This window comes from Triplophysa dalaica, chromosome 14 (genome assembly GCF_015846415.1).
Source record: "Triplophysa dalaica isolate WHDGS20190420 chromosome 14, ASM1584641v1, whole genome shotgun sequence".
NCBI lineage: Eukaryota > Metazoa > Chordata > Actinopteri > Cypriniformes > Nemacheilidae > Triplophysa > Triplophysa dalaica.
Genome location: NC_079555.1, coordinates 1,758,665 through 1,771,242, shown reverse-complemented (window position 1 = coordinate 1,771,242; position 12,578 = coordinate 1,758,665). Strand labels below are relative to the sequence as shown.

At 39.0% G+C, this 12,578-nt stretch overlaps 1 protein-coding gene across 2 annotated transcripts in view; it reads left to right on the top strand.

Annotated features, from left to right (window-relative positions):
• Window positions 1–12,578, top strand: part of LOC130435410 (rho guanine nucleotide exchange factor 17-like) — a 51,972-nt gene that overhangs the window by 34,461 nt on the left and 4,933 nt on the right. The window contains exons 3-15 of one of the 2 annotated variants that reach the window (XM_056766022.1): window positions 2,443–2,520; window positions 3,471–3,653; window positions 5,284–5,400; window positions 5,713–5,805; window positions 6,012–6,188; window positions 6,468–6,518; window positions 6,599–6,708; window positions 6,989–7,074; window positions 7,170–7,288; window positions 7,991–8,198; window positions 8,461–8,722; window positions 10,205–10,443; window positions 10,529–10,769. In XM_056766022.1, coding sequence (XP_056622000.1) covers window positions 2,443–2,520; window positions 3,471–3,653; window positions 5,284–5,400; window positions 5,713–5,805; window positions 6,012–6,188; window positions 6,468–6,518; window positions 6,599–6,708; window positions 6,989–7,074; window positions 7,170–7,288; window positions 7,991–8,198; window positions 8,461–8,722; window positions 10,205–10,443; window positions 10,529–10,769 — 1,964 coding nt within the window. Of the gene's footprint in view, window positions 1–2,442; window positions 2,521–3,470; window positions 3,654–5,283; window positions 5,401–5,712; window positions 5,806–6,011; window positions 6,189–6,467; window positions 6,519–6,598; window positions 6,709–6,988; window positions 7,075–7,169; window positions 7,289–7,990; window positions 8,199–8,460; window positions 8,723–10,201; window positions 10,444–10,528; window positions 10,770–12,578 lie in introns of both variants that reach the window. The other variant, XM_056766021.1, reaches the window with a different exon arrangement.

Genomic DNA, 12,578 nt, shown 5'->3' with positions numbered 1-12,578 from the left:
GTAGGCGTTGGTATGAGAATCCCATTCTTGCCGCCCGCATTTAAATGCCACCATAACCTAATAACATGTCAGAGCTTGTGGAGCAGCTGCTGTGCCACGTTCAGACAAAACAATATATTTATATATGGGCCAGGAGTGTTCATTATTAAAAGACCATTTATCTTTAACTACATGTTGTCATGTGATTCAGACTCAGGTTAGTGCCAGATTGATATTAAAGATGTCGTTTACCCAAAAATTGGAATTCTTTCTTAATTAAGATGAAAACAAAGGAGTAATTTAATTGTGTTACTATGCCGTTGTTATCTTCTTATCTGCACAACAATAATTCATTGGGTCTTCTGAACTCGTATGAGAGAAAATAACTCATAGTCTGAGCTTATTAAGTCAAATGAAAACGTAAACAAGCAGATCTGTGCGCTAAATTCAATTATGGTGGCACATCGATAACGTCATGGTTTTTGTGACAAAACGTGCACGTGACTAGAGGATAGAAAAAATACGATTTTGTGTTTTTTGGTGACTGTTCCTTTAAATCAGAAAGATTCACTGATTAATTTGACTTGTAAAATATAGACGCAGTTGTTTTTTTTGCAGTGGGTTCGGCGTTTTTCTTGAGCAGAAGCCCAGAGCACCCGTGTCTTATTGTGATGATCATCCGATGACCATTTCTGATCAGATCAGTATCGGTTTGTTTGCTGAGGTGAACTCGCTGACCGGGTTTCATCTGGTCCTTCATGGCGTGGTGAAACTTTCTTGAAACCAAGGTTGGCAGAAATACTGTGTTTGGCTTAAGTGCACAGCGTACCTTAAATCTCTAGCAGAGCGGGCTTTTGAAAGAAATGAGATCTTCTCATAACTAAAACAGAGCCCTGCTTCACACTGCCAGTAAATATCAAGAAAAAACCTCAGCCAGCCTCAAACACGACCTTTAGACTATGACCTCATTCCCTAAAAATTCACCCGGGTCATTTAGCGTCACGGAGGAATATGGGGATCTTTTTAACCTCTATTATGATTTTAAGACCTATTATTTATTATGTTTGCATTTTTCTCCATCTTCTCCTTATGCTTCCTTGATTGTCATACATTTGTCTTTCTTTCCTCGTGAAATGCATTTGTTTTGTGTTTCTAAGTTTGAAATTGTTGTGTTTGGCTGATGCATGAGTTGCCATTAAGAGTAGCTTATTATTGATGTGTGTGATGAGGTTCAGGTTCTCTTTCTTTTATCAAGTCGCACCGCCTCATTTTATCTTAGAAATACATTTTAAGGTTCCTGCTCCATCATATGATTCCAATATTAGGATGCTGACCCATAATGCATCAGGAGCAAAAGGGCTTTGAGTACACCAGGCACATTTTCACATTATGTAAGCCAGCTGGCGAAACAGTTCACAGCTTTTATTGATGTTTTAAACAAATAGTTCAAGTAATTCATCGCTCCCACACATACAGGCACACGCTGCTTTTAAAATGACATTCTGCTGGTGGTTCCAGTGACACATTTCTCCCCCCTGTTGAGAATATTTTAGTCTGGATGCATTTTTATGAGCATGCTATATTTAGGACCAATTCTCAAAAAATCTCTTTCATTTTTAAGCATACACAGTCACGATTTGTGTGAGTGAAAAGCTTCGTGATTCAGTGGATTACTTCTAATAAACCACTTGATAGTCCTTGCGGTGTTTCACACAATTATCTACAAATAAATGTCCTAAATGTATTTTCTTGATAGTTCCTAAAGTGTATTTTCTAACAGTAATGCCAGTAAGATGATTTCGACCTTGTTTTAAAGACGAACACTTCTGAATCCTCTTCTTCCTTAGAGTTTTTGTAACTAAAGAGGGAACGATGCGGAAGTGCATCTTTTAGTTTGTGTTTGGAATACGTGACTTTGAGTGGCATGTCCAGCCCTCCGTTTGCTGGTCGTGACTTGCTCTCATTCTCTGTCATTTCTGAAAAGAACTGATATACCAGAGGACACTGGGTGCCCATTATCAACACTAAGTGTGAAACATACAGGATGTCTCTTTCAATCTGTCTGTTTCTTGAAATCTCTGTCGCTCTGTGTTTGTACAGATGAGTGTGTTGCTCCGGCCTGACTCACTGTTGTTATTTATCATCTCATACTGTACAAGGAAACATACACATATGTGGCTCACAGGCCAGTAAACAGGAAATTCTTATTTTGATTAGAGTCTCATTATAGTGTGTGTGTGTGTGCGAGAGAAAGAGAGAGAGAGAATTTAATTAATGCTAAATTACATGCATGTATGAGAAGAATTTAAGAAGGTTTGGTAAATAATTATGCTACACACAAACAAAGTTTTATTTGTTTTTAAAAGAAAATTTTGTGCAAATGTACCCTCTGCACATCACTTAGCAACTTAACAACTGCGTTATTGTGTATTGAGTCTTATTTAATTGTATTTCTCTTTACAGGACATGAGAAAACATGTAATGAGGACTCTAGTGGACACCGAACAGTCTTACGTTGAATCTCTGCGCACACTCATTCAGGTATAAAATGCACACACACATTTTTAAAGAGAAATCTTTGCCGTTTTTGCCTTTATTTATACAGTTTCATTTGTTCGGGAAAGGACCACGAGACAGGAATTGAACCCGGGTCACCCGACGCACACACTTATATCAATAATATATAATATATCAATAATATCTATCAAACTGAATTGAATCCTCCAAGGATTATTTCAATAACACATTTAGATGAGCGTGGAGTCTCCCGGTCTGTTGGTTTTAAGTTTATGGAGAACGATGAGAACATGATGTTACTCACAATAAATCACATGGGCCACTGTAGAGATTAATAAGAGACAAGTCATCTTTTCCCATCCTTTCTGACTCACAACGTCCTATTCCAGCGGCACAGAGGCTGATGGAGGGTTGCCATGGCGACAAGGTGAACCAGCCATGGACTAAAACATCATGCGCACTGCGCATCCAAAACGGCCCCTATTATTTATGGCACAGTTCTGAAGTGGGTTATCTTTGAGGCTAAATGATTGCGTTCCAGACAGCATCGTTGCTCATAAATGCAGTTCGACCGATCGACGGAGCTACCTGTAAGAAAAACACAAGCTCTGGTTAAAAATGCTCGGGGTGTAGATGGGGAGGCTGTTGAAAAGGTGTGGAGAGGTGCATGATGGGCGGATGATAGACGAGGAGGTTTTTCATTGCAGTGACGTGTCTGCTGGCACGTTCACACCATTCGAAGCACCCGAGGAACATCGGCCAGATGTTCTTTAGTCAAAACAGAAACAGAACCCGACGAGCTGACAAACACTGAAATGTGCCAACAGCGTGTGCCTGGTACTGGTCTGATTGCACATATTATTATAATACCATGTTTTTGGATCTAGTATGAGTTTGAAACACACCTGTTCCCATCATCCATCATTGAACTTTCTCTTTTCAACCCTCGTGAACTCTATTCTTCTTCACCTCAGGGCTACATGAAGCCCCTGAAGCATCCGGAAAACACTCCTCTCTGTGACCCGTCTCTGGTGGATGAGATGTTCTACCAGATCCCAGAGATCCTGGAACATCACGAGCAGTTTCTGGATCAGGTGCTGGACTGCGTCAACCAATGGCACGACAGACAGACCGTCGGACATCTGCTCGTGCAATCCGTGAGTTCGTGGCTTTATTTACCTCCATCGGAGATCATAGAAATAACCGCACTGCATGTATGAATAATGCATGAAGTGATGAAGAAATAGTTCATAGTGTGTATTCGCATGGCTAGCCGAGAACATTCATGGACTTTAACTGTGTATAACTTAATGGAGAAATTTAACAGCCCTCCCTCACCAACAAATCGTTCAATTTTGTTTAATCATGAGACGCTCGTGTGTTGCGCATGCCAGACCATTTTCACATTAACTCATAATAAAAGTTTATAATGATGTCATCCAGCTGAAAGTCTTATTAGGCCTGCAGAAAATCAGGGTTTGATTGGCCACCCTTGTGAAATTTAGATGTGTGCGTTCCCCGCTGTTTTCACATAAACGCCAATGTTTCTCAATGATGATGTCATTCATACATCAATCATTTGCAACTTCCTCTTTAGATGAGTTCAAAAGTATTCGAAATGTTACATTTAAATGCAAACAAAATGTGGCGAAGGAATTTCAGAATTCAATTGTGTGATGTGTTATCTGCTCCATCACTTTATGTTGTTTAGACGTTTCTGTCAGCTTCACATGTTGAATGAATGATTTTCACATGCTCTGACTAAATGAGTTGACACGTTAATGCGGTCATTTAAAACCCATAATTCTGATTTACAAGCATTTGTTTGAGGATCTAAGTGGATTTGGGTCCTGATCCTGTCATATTAAATGAAAGTAATTTTGTTTCCATTGTTTATGATTTATTTGTGGTTTATTGGTGCATTTATTGTAGTAACTTGTAGAAAAAAGGCTTTGTGCTTTTATGATGTTAATAGCTTGGGATTTAAACCAATTAGAAATTATAAACCATAAATGGGTTGAATAGTACACATACGTTTATTATTATTGTGCAATAAAAACCATTCAGAGCGCCTTGGCTGTCGAATAGCAGTGTTATGGGAATGGGCAAGAGCCACTTGTATTTTCTTCATGAAATGTATAAATATAGAAGAAAGATAGTCATAAAGGTTTAACATGACAAGAGGGGGAGTAAACGAGAACAGATATTTATTTTTTCGTAACATTCGACAATGCACAAAGAACATGATTTTTTGTATTGACATGAACATCGCTGAAAAACTATTTTGTTAATTGTTAGTTGATGTTTGCTAATGCATTAACTCATTTTAACAAATACAACCGTATTGTACGTGTGTTAACAAAGTTTCATCGCAATCTGCAAACAAAACATGAAATAATTTAATAAGGTTTGTTATATTACATTTACATGCATTTCAGTGTGAACATACAATTTAAAAATGTTGATCACAACCGCACATCTTAAAAAGAATAAAGCAAGTATTTTTATAAGTGAAATTAGGAAGGATCCATGAAAAGACGTGTGTGTCTATATTTTAGGGCTTGTAAACAGAACTTGTGTTTGTCAAGGGTGTAAAAGATCCCTATGTGTACATTACAGTACAACTGAATCATAGCAGTGAGATGAGCTGTCTGTCCTCACAGTCCTGTAAAGAGATTCATCAGTGAAGTGTCCGTCCACACTCTCCGTCCGCCCCTAAAGACCTGAGAGCGTCGTGTCTACAGTCCACTGAACTGACTGATGCCTCTCTCTTTTTTCTCCTTACAGTTTTCCAAGGAGATCCTGGCTAATATTTATTCAGCGTACATCGATAACTTCATGAACGCCAAAGATGCTGTGAGAATCGCCAAGGAGGCCAAACCTGCTTTTCTGAAGTTTTTAGATGTACGTTGGTGCATGTTTTTCTGTTCTGTGTATAGTTAGAAATATTTCCACATTGTTTTTTTTTACATGAGCTCATTAAACCCTTCAATGTTTAAGCTTTAAGAAAATGTGTTTATAAAATCTAAACAATAATCATATCCAGTTGAACTGAAGGGTTTGAGTATTACTGCCACCTAGTGGCAGAGTCTAAAACTGAATGTTATCTGGTCTAACCAAACAAATCACGATAAGGTCCAGTTGTACGTCTAAACGTTGCTCTGTTTTGTTTGTGTTCTCTCTCGTTCTCTGTTATTCTCTCTCTTTCCTCTTCAGCAAAGCATGCGTGAGAATAAAGAGAAACAGGCCCTGGGTGATCTGATGATTAAACCCGTCCAGCGGATCCCACGATACGAGCTGCTGGTCAAGGTTATTCTCACCTTCAATTTCCAATCTTTGTTTTCATTTTTATCAGCTGTTTTTGGATATTTTGCTTTGTTGAACATGTCAGCCTTGTTTTGGTTGTGATAGAGCTATGCTACAAATGAAACGCTGTTTGTTACATTGTATCCGTAACAAGTGCAGTAACGGTATGTCAGTGTGTTTTCAACAAATCTTTGGTGCGTTTGCTTCAGGATCTTCTAAAACACACATCTGAAGAGCACCCGGACTACACTTTTCTGCTGGACGCTCAGAGGAACATCAAACGACTGGCAGAAAGAATCAACAAAGGACGACACAATGCAGAAGAACTGGAGAAAGAGACGCGCGTCATGCAGGAGATCGAAGCTCATATAGAGGGTGTCGAACATGTGAGAGACACAAAGTTCTGTTTTTAACTTCCATTTTTAAACATCAATCCTATTTACTTGCTTTATACACCCCTCTGGTCCCACTGTGTCTTAGGGAAAATCTAAAAAGTTTCCCTTTCTTTGAAGACAAATTTAAGAAAGTATTCGGTCAGGTATAGGATGGTACATTAATCTTATAATCGGGGAAATAAAAAATAAACCAACGTCAGCCCGAAAGTTTGCCTCAAGCACAGTACAAAAAGCACTCAGGCGATCCCTAATGATGTCATTTCCTGTCAGATCCTGAATCCGCAGAGGAAGTTTCTGAGGCAAGAGATGGTGGTGGAGGCTGTAAGTCTTGTTATTAAAAATAAGATCTCATTGCCAAAGATGAAGGCCTCTCTAAATCTCCGTCCTTCTCTGTTCCGTAGAAAACGGTCGGCGGGAAAAAGGACCGCTCTCTTTTTCTGTTCAGTGACCTGCTCATCTGTACCACGCTGAAGAGGAAGTCCGGATCTCTCCGCAGAAGTTCCATGAGTCTGTGAGTGTCTTTAAATAGTTCAGAGATGTGAGGAGGGCCTGGGAAAACTGATGTTTGTTTTCGAAATCCCACAGTCCCCAGAGCTCTTTTGGCCCGCGGGTGACAGAACCTGCAGTTTAATATGGTCTCACACTGCCACCTAGTGGAAAGTCATTGCATTAGCAATTTTTGTTTTATTTATAAAGCTCTTCCTCCAATGTGTGTTGTTTCAAACAGCATCCAAAACAAAGTTGTCGATTCTGATTGTAGTCTTGCTTAAAAAACTCATTTATACTTCCAGGTATTCTGCTGCTAGTGTCATTGACACCTCAAGTAAATATAAGTTCCTGTGGAAACTGCCTTTAGATGATTTGGAGGTGGTTAAAGGTATTTGTATTTTCATATCTCTCGCACTAAACATGACATGGTTTACATTAATGTGTGGCACTGAAGATCATGTGAATGGTGAATCTCTGCTTTAGGTTCAAGCCAAGCTTCTAACAAAGAAAACATCCAGAAAACCATCGGCCGTTTGGATGAAGATCTCAGCACCCTCGGACAGATCAGCAAACTCTCAGAGACCCTCAGCTTCCCTCATCAGGTGGTTTTATATTCTAATTGACGTATAGAATTTGTTTTATTATCCTCAGTAAATTGTTTTCAATTTCAGTATCCAGTGATGAATAAATGACTCTTTCTTTTTCTCTCGCATGCTGTTAATGGTTTGTGTCTATATTAAATCCAGATGTTTGTGATAAATGTCCTTTTTGTCAGTTGAGAGAAATAATGTTTCATTGTTTCATTGAAAAACATTCCTTTTTGCAAAATTTTTTTTCAGAGTACAATATTGGTAATGCAAAGTCTCATTGGTGCCAAATATCAGTTTTTTGCAGATAACAGATTTTTTTATTCTTTCATCATCTACTCATCCTCATGATATTCCAAACCTGTATGATTTTCTTCAACAGAACACAAAATAAGATATTTTGAAGAATGCTGGTATCACAACAACATTGGCACTCATTGTATGGACACAAAAAAAGAAGAGACATTTCTCAAAATACCTTTTTTGTTATCCACAGAAGATAAATATACAGGTTTGAAAAGACATAAGGGTGAATCAATTTATTTTTGAGGGAACTATCCCTTTAAGTATCTGGAATACAAATATTATAGTCATTTGGAAAATATGGAAGTCTTTACATTTTTTTTGTCTTTTTCTAAAAACATTTTTGTTGTTTTATATTGAGAAGGCTAATTTGAAGTTCTGTTAAAACTTTCCCCCTGTGTCTTTTTCCTCAAGAGTTTGGATGATGTGATAAAGGATCTCATGGCTGCGGTTCACCGTGACTTGTCAGAGAAACAGTCTCTGGCCTTTAGTATGACGTTATTACCCACTAAACTGGAGCTGACCACAGCGTCCGCCGAGAACACATTCATCTTTGAGTTCAGCAGCCCTGACGCTCGCAGTAACTTTGAACAAGCGTTCGAGGAGGCCAAAAAGAAACTCGGTGAGCACTTGACCGCTTTATACATACTCTAGTATTCTCATAGCAATTTTCACGCAAAGCAACAGATGTAAAGTAAATTCACTTTCTGTTCTTGTTAGCGACATTTACACAAGACAAAAAATACCATGTATATCATAAAGCACTTGTATTTTTTTTCTGTTTGCTTTAATGTATAATGAAAAAAGAAATCTAAATAAATCCATGTACTCATGAAAACTCCAACTCGCATTATACATGTTTACTGTCTCCATCTTCTCTCCAGCTATGAACAAGGACCAGTGGGACCCCGAGTTCCTGAAGGCCATCCCCATCATGAAGACCCGCAGCGGGATGCAGTTCTCCTGCGCCTCCCCCAGTCACAGCTGTCCTGAGAACACGTATGAAGTGTGGGTGTGTAACAGCGACGGATACGTGGGTCAGGTGTGTTTACTGAACATCAGAGACGAGCCCACGGTGGAGGCCTGCATCGCCGTCTGCTCCGCTCGCATCATCTGCATCGCAGCTGTGCCGGGACTTAAAAACAGGTGAGAGAGACTCGCGCCAGACCTCGCGTCCCACAACATGTTTGTGAGACAGAGTTGAGAAAGATTCTCTGGTTAAACACTAGTAATAGTTCATTAGCTGTGATGATGAGCACCTTGGGACTCAGTTGTAATGTGTGACATGCTGTTACAGTAGCACTACAATAACATTAGTGTATGCAATTGATAACATGAGGAAACAATTGCAATATATTACATACCTTTATACATCATTCATTAGATTTTGTTATAGTTACCTAATACAAATACAACTGCTCACGTTTATTCATTTTAGTTTACTCGCTTAAACTAATTATATGTAAATTCATTATTTATAATAAAGGTTGAAAATACATTTTATAAACTAGGGCTGTTAAACGAATAATTGCGATTAATCTCATCCAGAATAGAAACTTTGTGTTTATGTCATACTGTATGTCTGTGCACTGTAGGGATATAATGATTCTGATCCACGATGCGATTTAATCACAATTTTTTTACAGAATGAGTTGAGGAAATTTTAAAGCAAACAACTGCCCTTTTATTATTTCTCTAATCCTGCACGAATCTTTGTAAAATACAAATATATTTTATGTCAAATAACAAAACTAAACTGAAGTTTTAAAACAAATTTAATTTAAATTTAAATGTAATTCCAAATCAAATGAAAATGAAAATGAATAATACAAAATACTTTGTAGAATAGAATAGAATGCTTTTCCTAACTTTTACTTTTTTAAGAAATATCACCACGTTTACAAAATTTGCAGAAAAACGACGGCCCCTGCTGTTCACAACATGTACTGCGATTTTTATAACGTCTCAACCGAATTGTTCATCACATATTTCAATCGATTTTAAACCGGCTCACAGTGAATGTTACATCACTAGTGTATATTCATTTATGTAACTATTAATATATACATAGTATATCCTAAATGTATGTTCACATGTATGTGTTTATAAATAAAAAATAAATATGCACAGTGCACAGACACATATTATTATCTAAACAAAAAATTTCTTGATGCGATGAATCATTGAACAGCCCTATTTAAAACAAATAAATGCTTTTAAAGTATTGACAATTTCTAACCAGCTCATAAGAATATTCCAGATTTTCAGTATTGGATCACAAACAAGTTTCACAATTAACAGTTTGTGTGGTTTTATGTCGTGATGCAGGTTGCATAAAACAATCCTAAAATAACACATTTAAAAACATACATTTAGAAAGATTATAGATATGTAAAGTAGCATAAATAACGTACTGTGGGCATGGTGAAGATACAGTTTGTGCAAGCAGTACAATAAATATCATTGAGTTTGCTTTTGTACTGTGTTATTATGAGAGCATGACTCTCTTATAAATACAATATACATTACAGTAAACATACAGTGTGATAAACAGTGCTGTATGTGACGTGTGCAAAAATGAAACGAGAAGAAACTGAGTCTGTAAATCTTCTCTGTTTGTCATAGCAGAGAACGTATTGGCAATTCTGCTCCATCTGTCCCGGTGGACTCGAGCACCACAGCCTCCGCACAACCCCAGCTGCACATCTCCATCTCCGGCTCATCTCTAGAGCTCAGCGAGCACCCCGCGGCCCCACCGGCGGAGCTCGTACCCTTCGACAGCGATGACACGGATGATGAAGACTCTCCCAGCCCCTCATCCACACTACAGAGTCAAGCCTCCCATTCTACCATCTCATCCAACTTCAGTGAGTCTCAAACCCTTTTCCTTTACCGTTCCGTCTTGAGATCTCTGGCGTTATTCATTTAAATATGTTTCATTATTCCTCTAAGATGATGAGGCGGCCGTTTCTAAGGACATGGCCACTGAGACCACCAGCTCTGAGGAGGAGCAGGAGTTTCCGGTGCCCAGCTCATTCGGGGCTGCTCGGCTCAGTGCCAACAGTCCCATGGACGGCCGTGCCGTGCGGAGGTCCAGTCGAGGGTCGTTCACGCGCGCCAGCCTCGAGGACCTGCTCAGCATCGACCCAGAGGTGTATCAGAGCTCCGTTTGGCTGGGAACCGAGGACGGCTGGTGAGTCTGTGATTGGTTGCAGTGTTATGACATCATTGATGTGAACTTCTGTGATGCGACTTCTGAACCAAACCCGTTTGGAATTGACTGCAGATCTGTCCATCGTAAGTGAAAGGCTTTGGGTGATTGTTATTTTTAGCCACCTGTTGGCCACGACTCAGTCAACAGAACAAATGGTTCAGAGGCAGGAGTACTTCACTTTAAAATTAAAATGTGAAAATGATAATTCACTCAACCACATGTCATCTAAGCCATTGTGTGTTTATTTCTTCTTACGAAAAAAATAAATAAAAAAAAAAGTTGGCCATTTTAACATGTGGCTCAATGAGATTCTGCTCTGTTTAGTGGCCACTCAATGAACTGCAGTTTTAGTCACTTCCGTGTTTGTTTCACGAGAGAGACCTCAAGATTGCCCTTTGGTTACATCTCAGTGGTGAATGACACATGAGGTCATGGACAGGAGGAGGCGTGGCTTTGGAGAGAAAAAGGGCGGGATCTTTCCTTCCTTAATGCTTTCGAGCTTGCTTGCCATTGCTAGCCTCTACAAAACTTCCTGCCGTAATATTATTTAAGATTTGCATAAGTTATTTTTGTGTACATATTTTACAAGAGAGTACAAGAGTTTATTTGCAAAAACAGATACACCTTAAAAAAATTCCAAAGTCATTCATGCAAGTCATGAGCTTTATTTCATGATTTTATCAGAGAGCTTTGAATGTAAGAACATTTAAGACACATAAATTTACTTTGATAACATTACAAACTATTTCATTGTATTAAGATTTAAGGTTTGTATAAAGGGGTCATATGGCACAAACGTGTGTTTCCTGTGTCTTTGGTGTGTTATAAGCTGCCTATGTATGTATTGACACTTAAAATTGCAAAAATGAAAGTGTGGGAACAAAAGATGCATTCTATCTAAAAGTGAAAGCGCACCCAGACCTGCCTGAAACACCTCATGTAACCACACCCACACAAATCTATGTCATTTGTTGGTCTGATTTGACTAAGACCGCCCATATGTATACACAAGTAAGGTGGTTTACCTGTCAGTACAATTGCTGTGGATCCCGATGTTCCAAATATGGTAAGAGGCGTTACATTTCCGTATTCGACCAATCACTACGCACTGTTTTACTGGCCAATCATAACACACCTCGCTTTTCAGAGCGATGAGCTTCGAAAAAAATCTGCATGTTTTAGAGAAGCAGAGCAAAGATGAGATACAAACATGCAAGGTATGTGGAAAATACAGCGTTTTTAACCTAAAATCGTGTAAATACATTACATCTAAAACAAACCATAATATTCGTTTCAGCTTTGTCATATAACCTCTCTAAGGTTATGTAATATGATTAATAGATGTTGTAATGGAAAGTTTGTTTAGACAGCGTCTGATGCCCATGAGTTTAATTTAGAGTTGAACTGGAATAGCTTGTGATGATGCAACCTCATAACGCACCGGTGACCTCAGGTGACCTTCATCTGAATGCATTACCTGCTTTACCCTGTTACCAGAGGACCTCTCACTATCTCATCCTCAAACCTGCGCGAGCCCCATGTACTGCTGATGCTCTCTCTCACTCACTCACTCTCTCTCTTTCTCTCACTCTCTTTCTCACTCTCTTTCTCACTCTCTCTCTCTCACTCTCTCTCACTCTCTTTCTCACTCTCTCTCTCTCTTTCTCACTCTCTCTCCCACTCTCTCTCTCTCTCTCTCTCTCTCTCACACTCTCTCTCACTCTCTCTCTCTCTCTCTCTCTCTCGCTCTGTCTCTCTTTGATGCGTTTGCTTGAGCCTCACTGACAG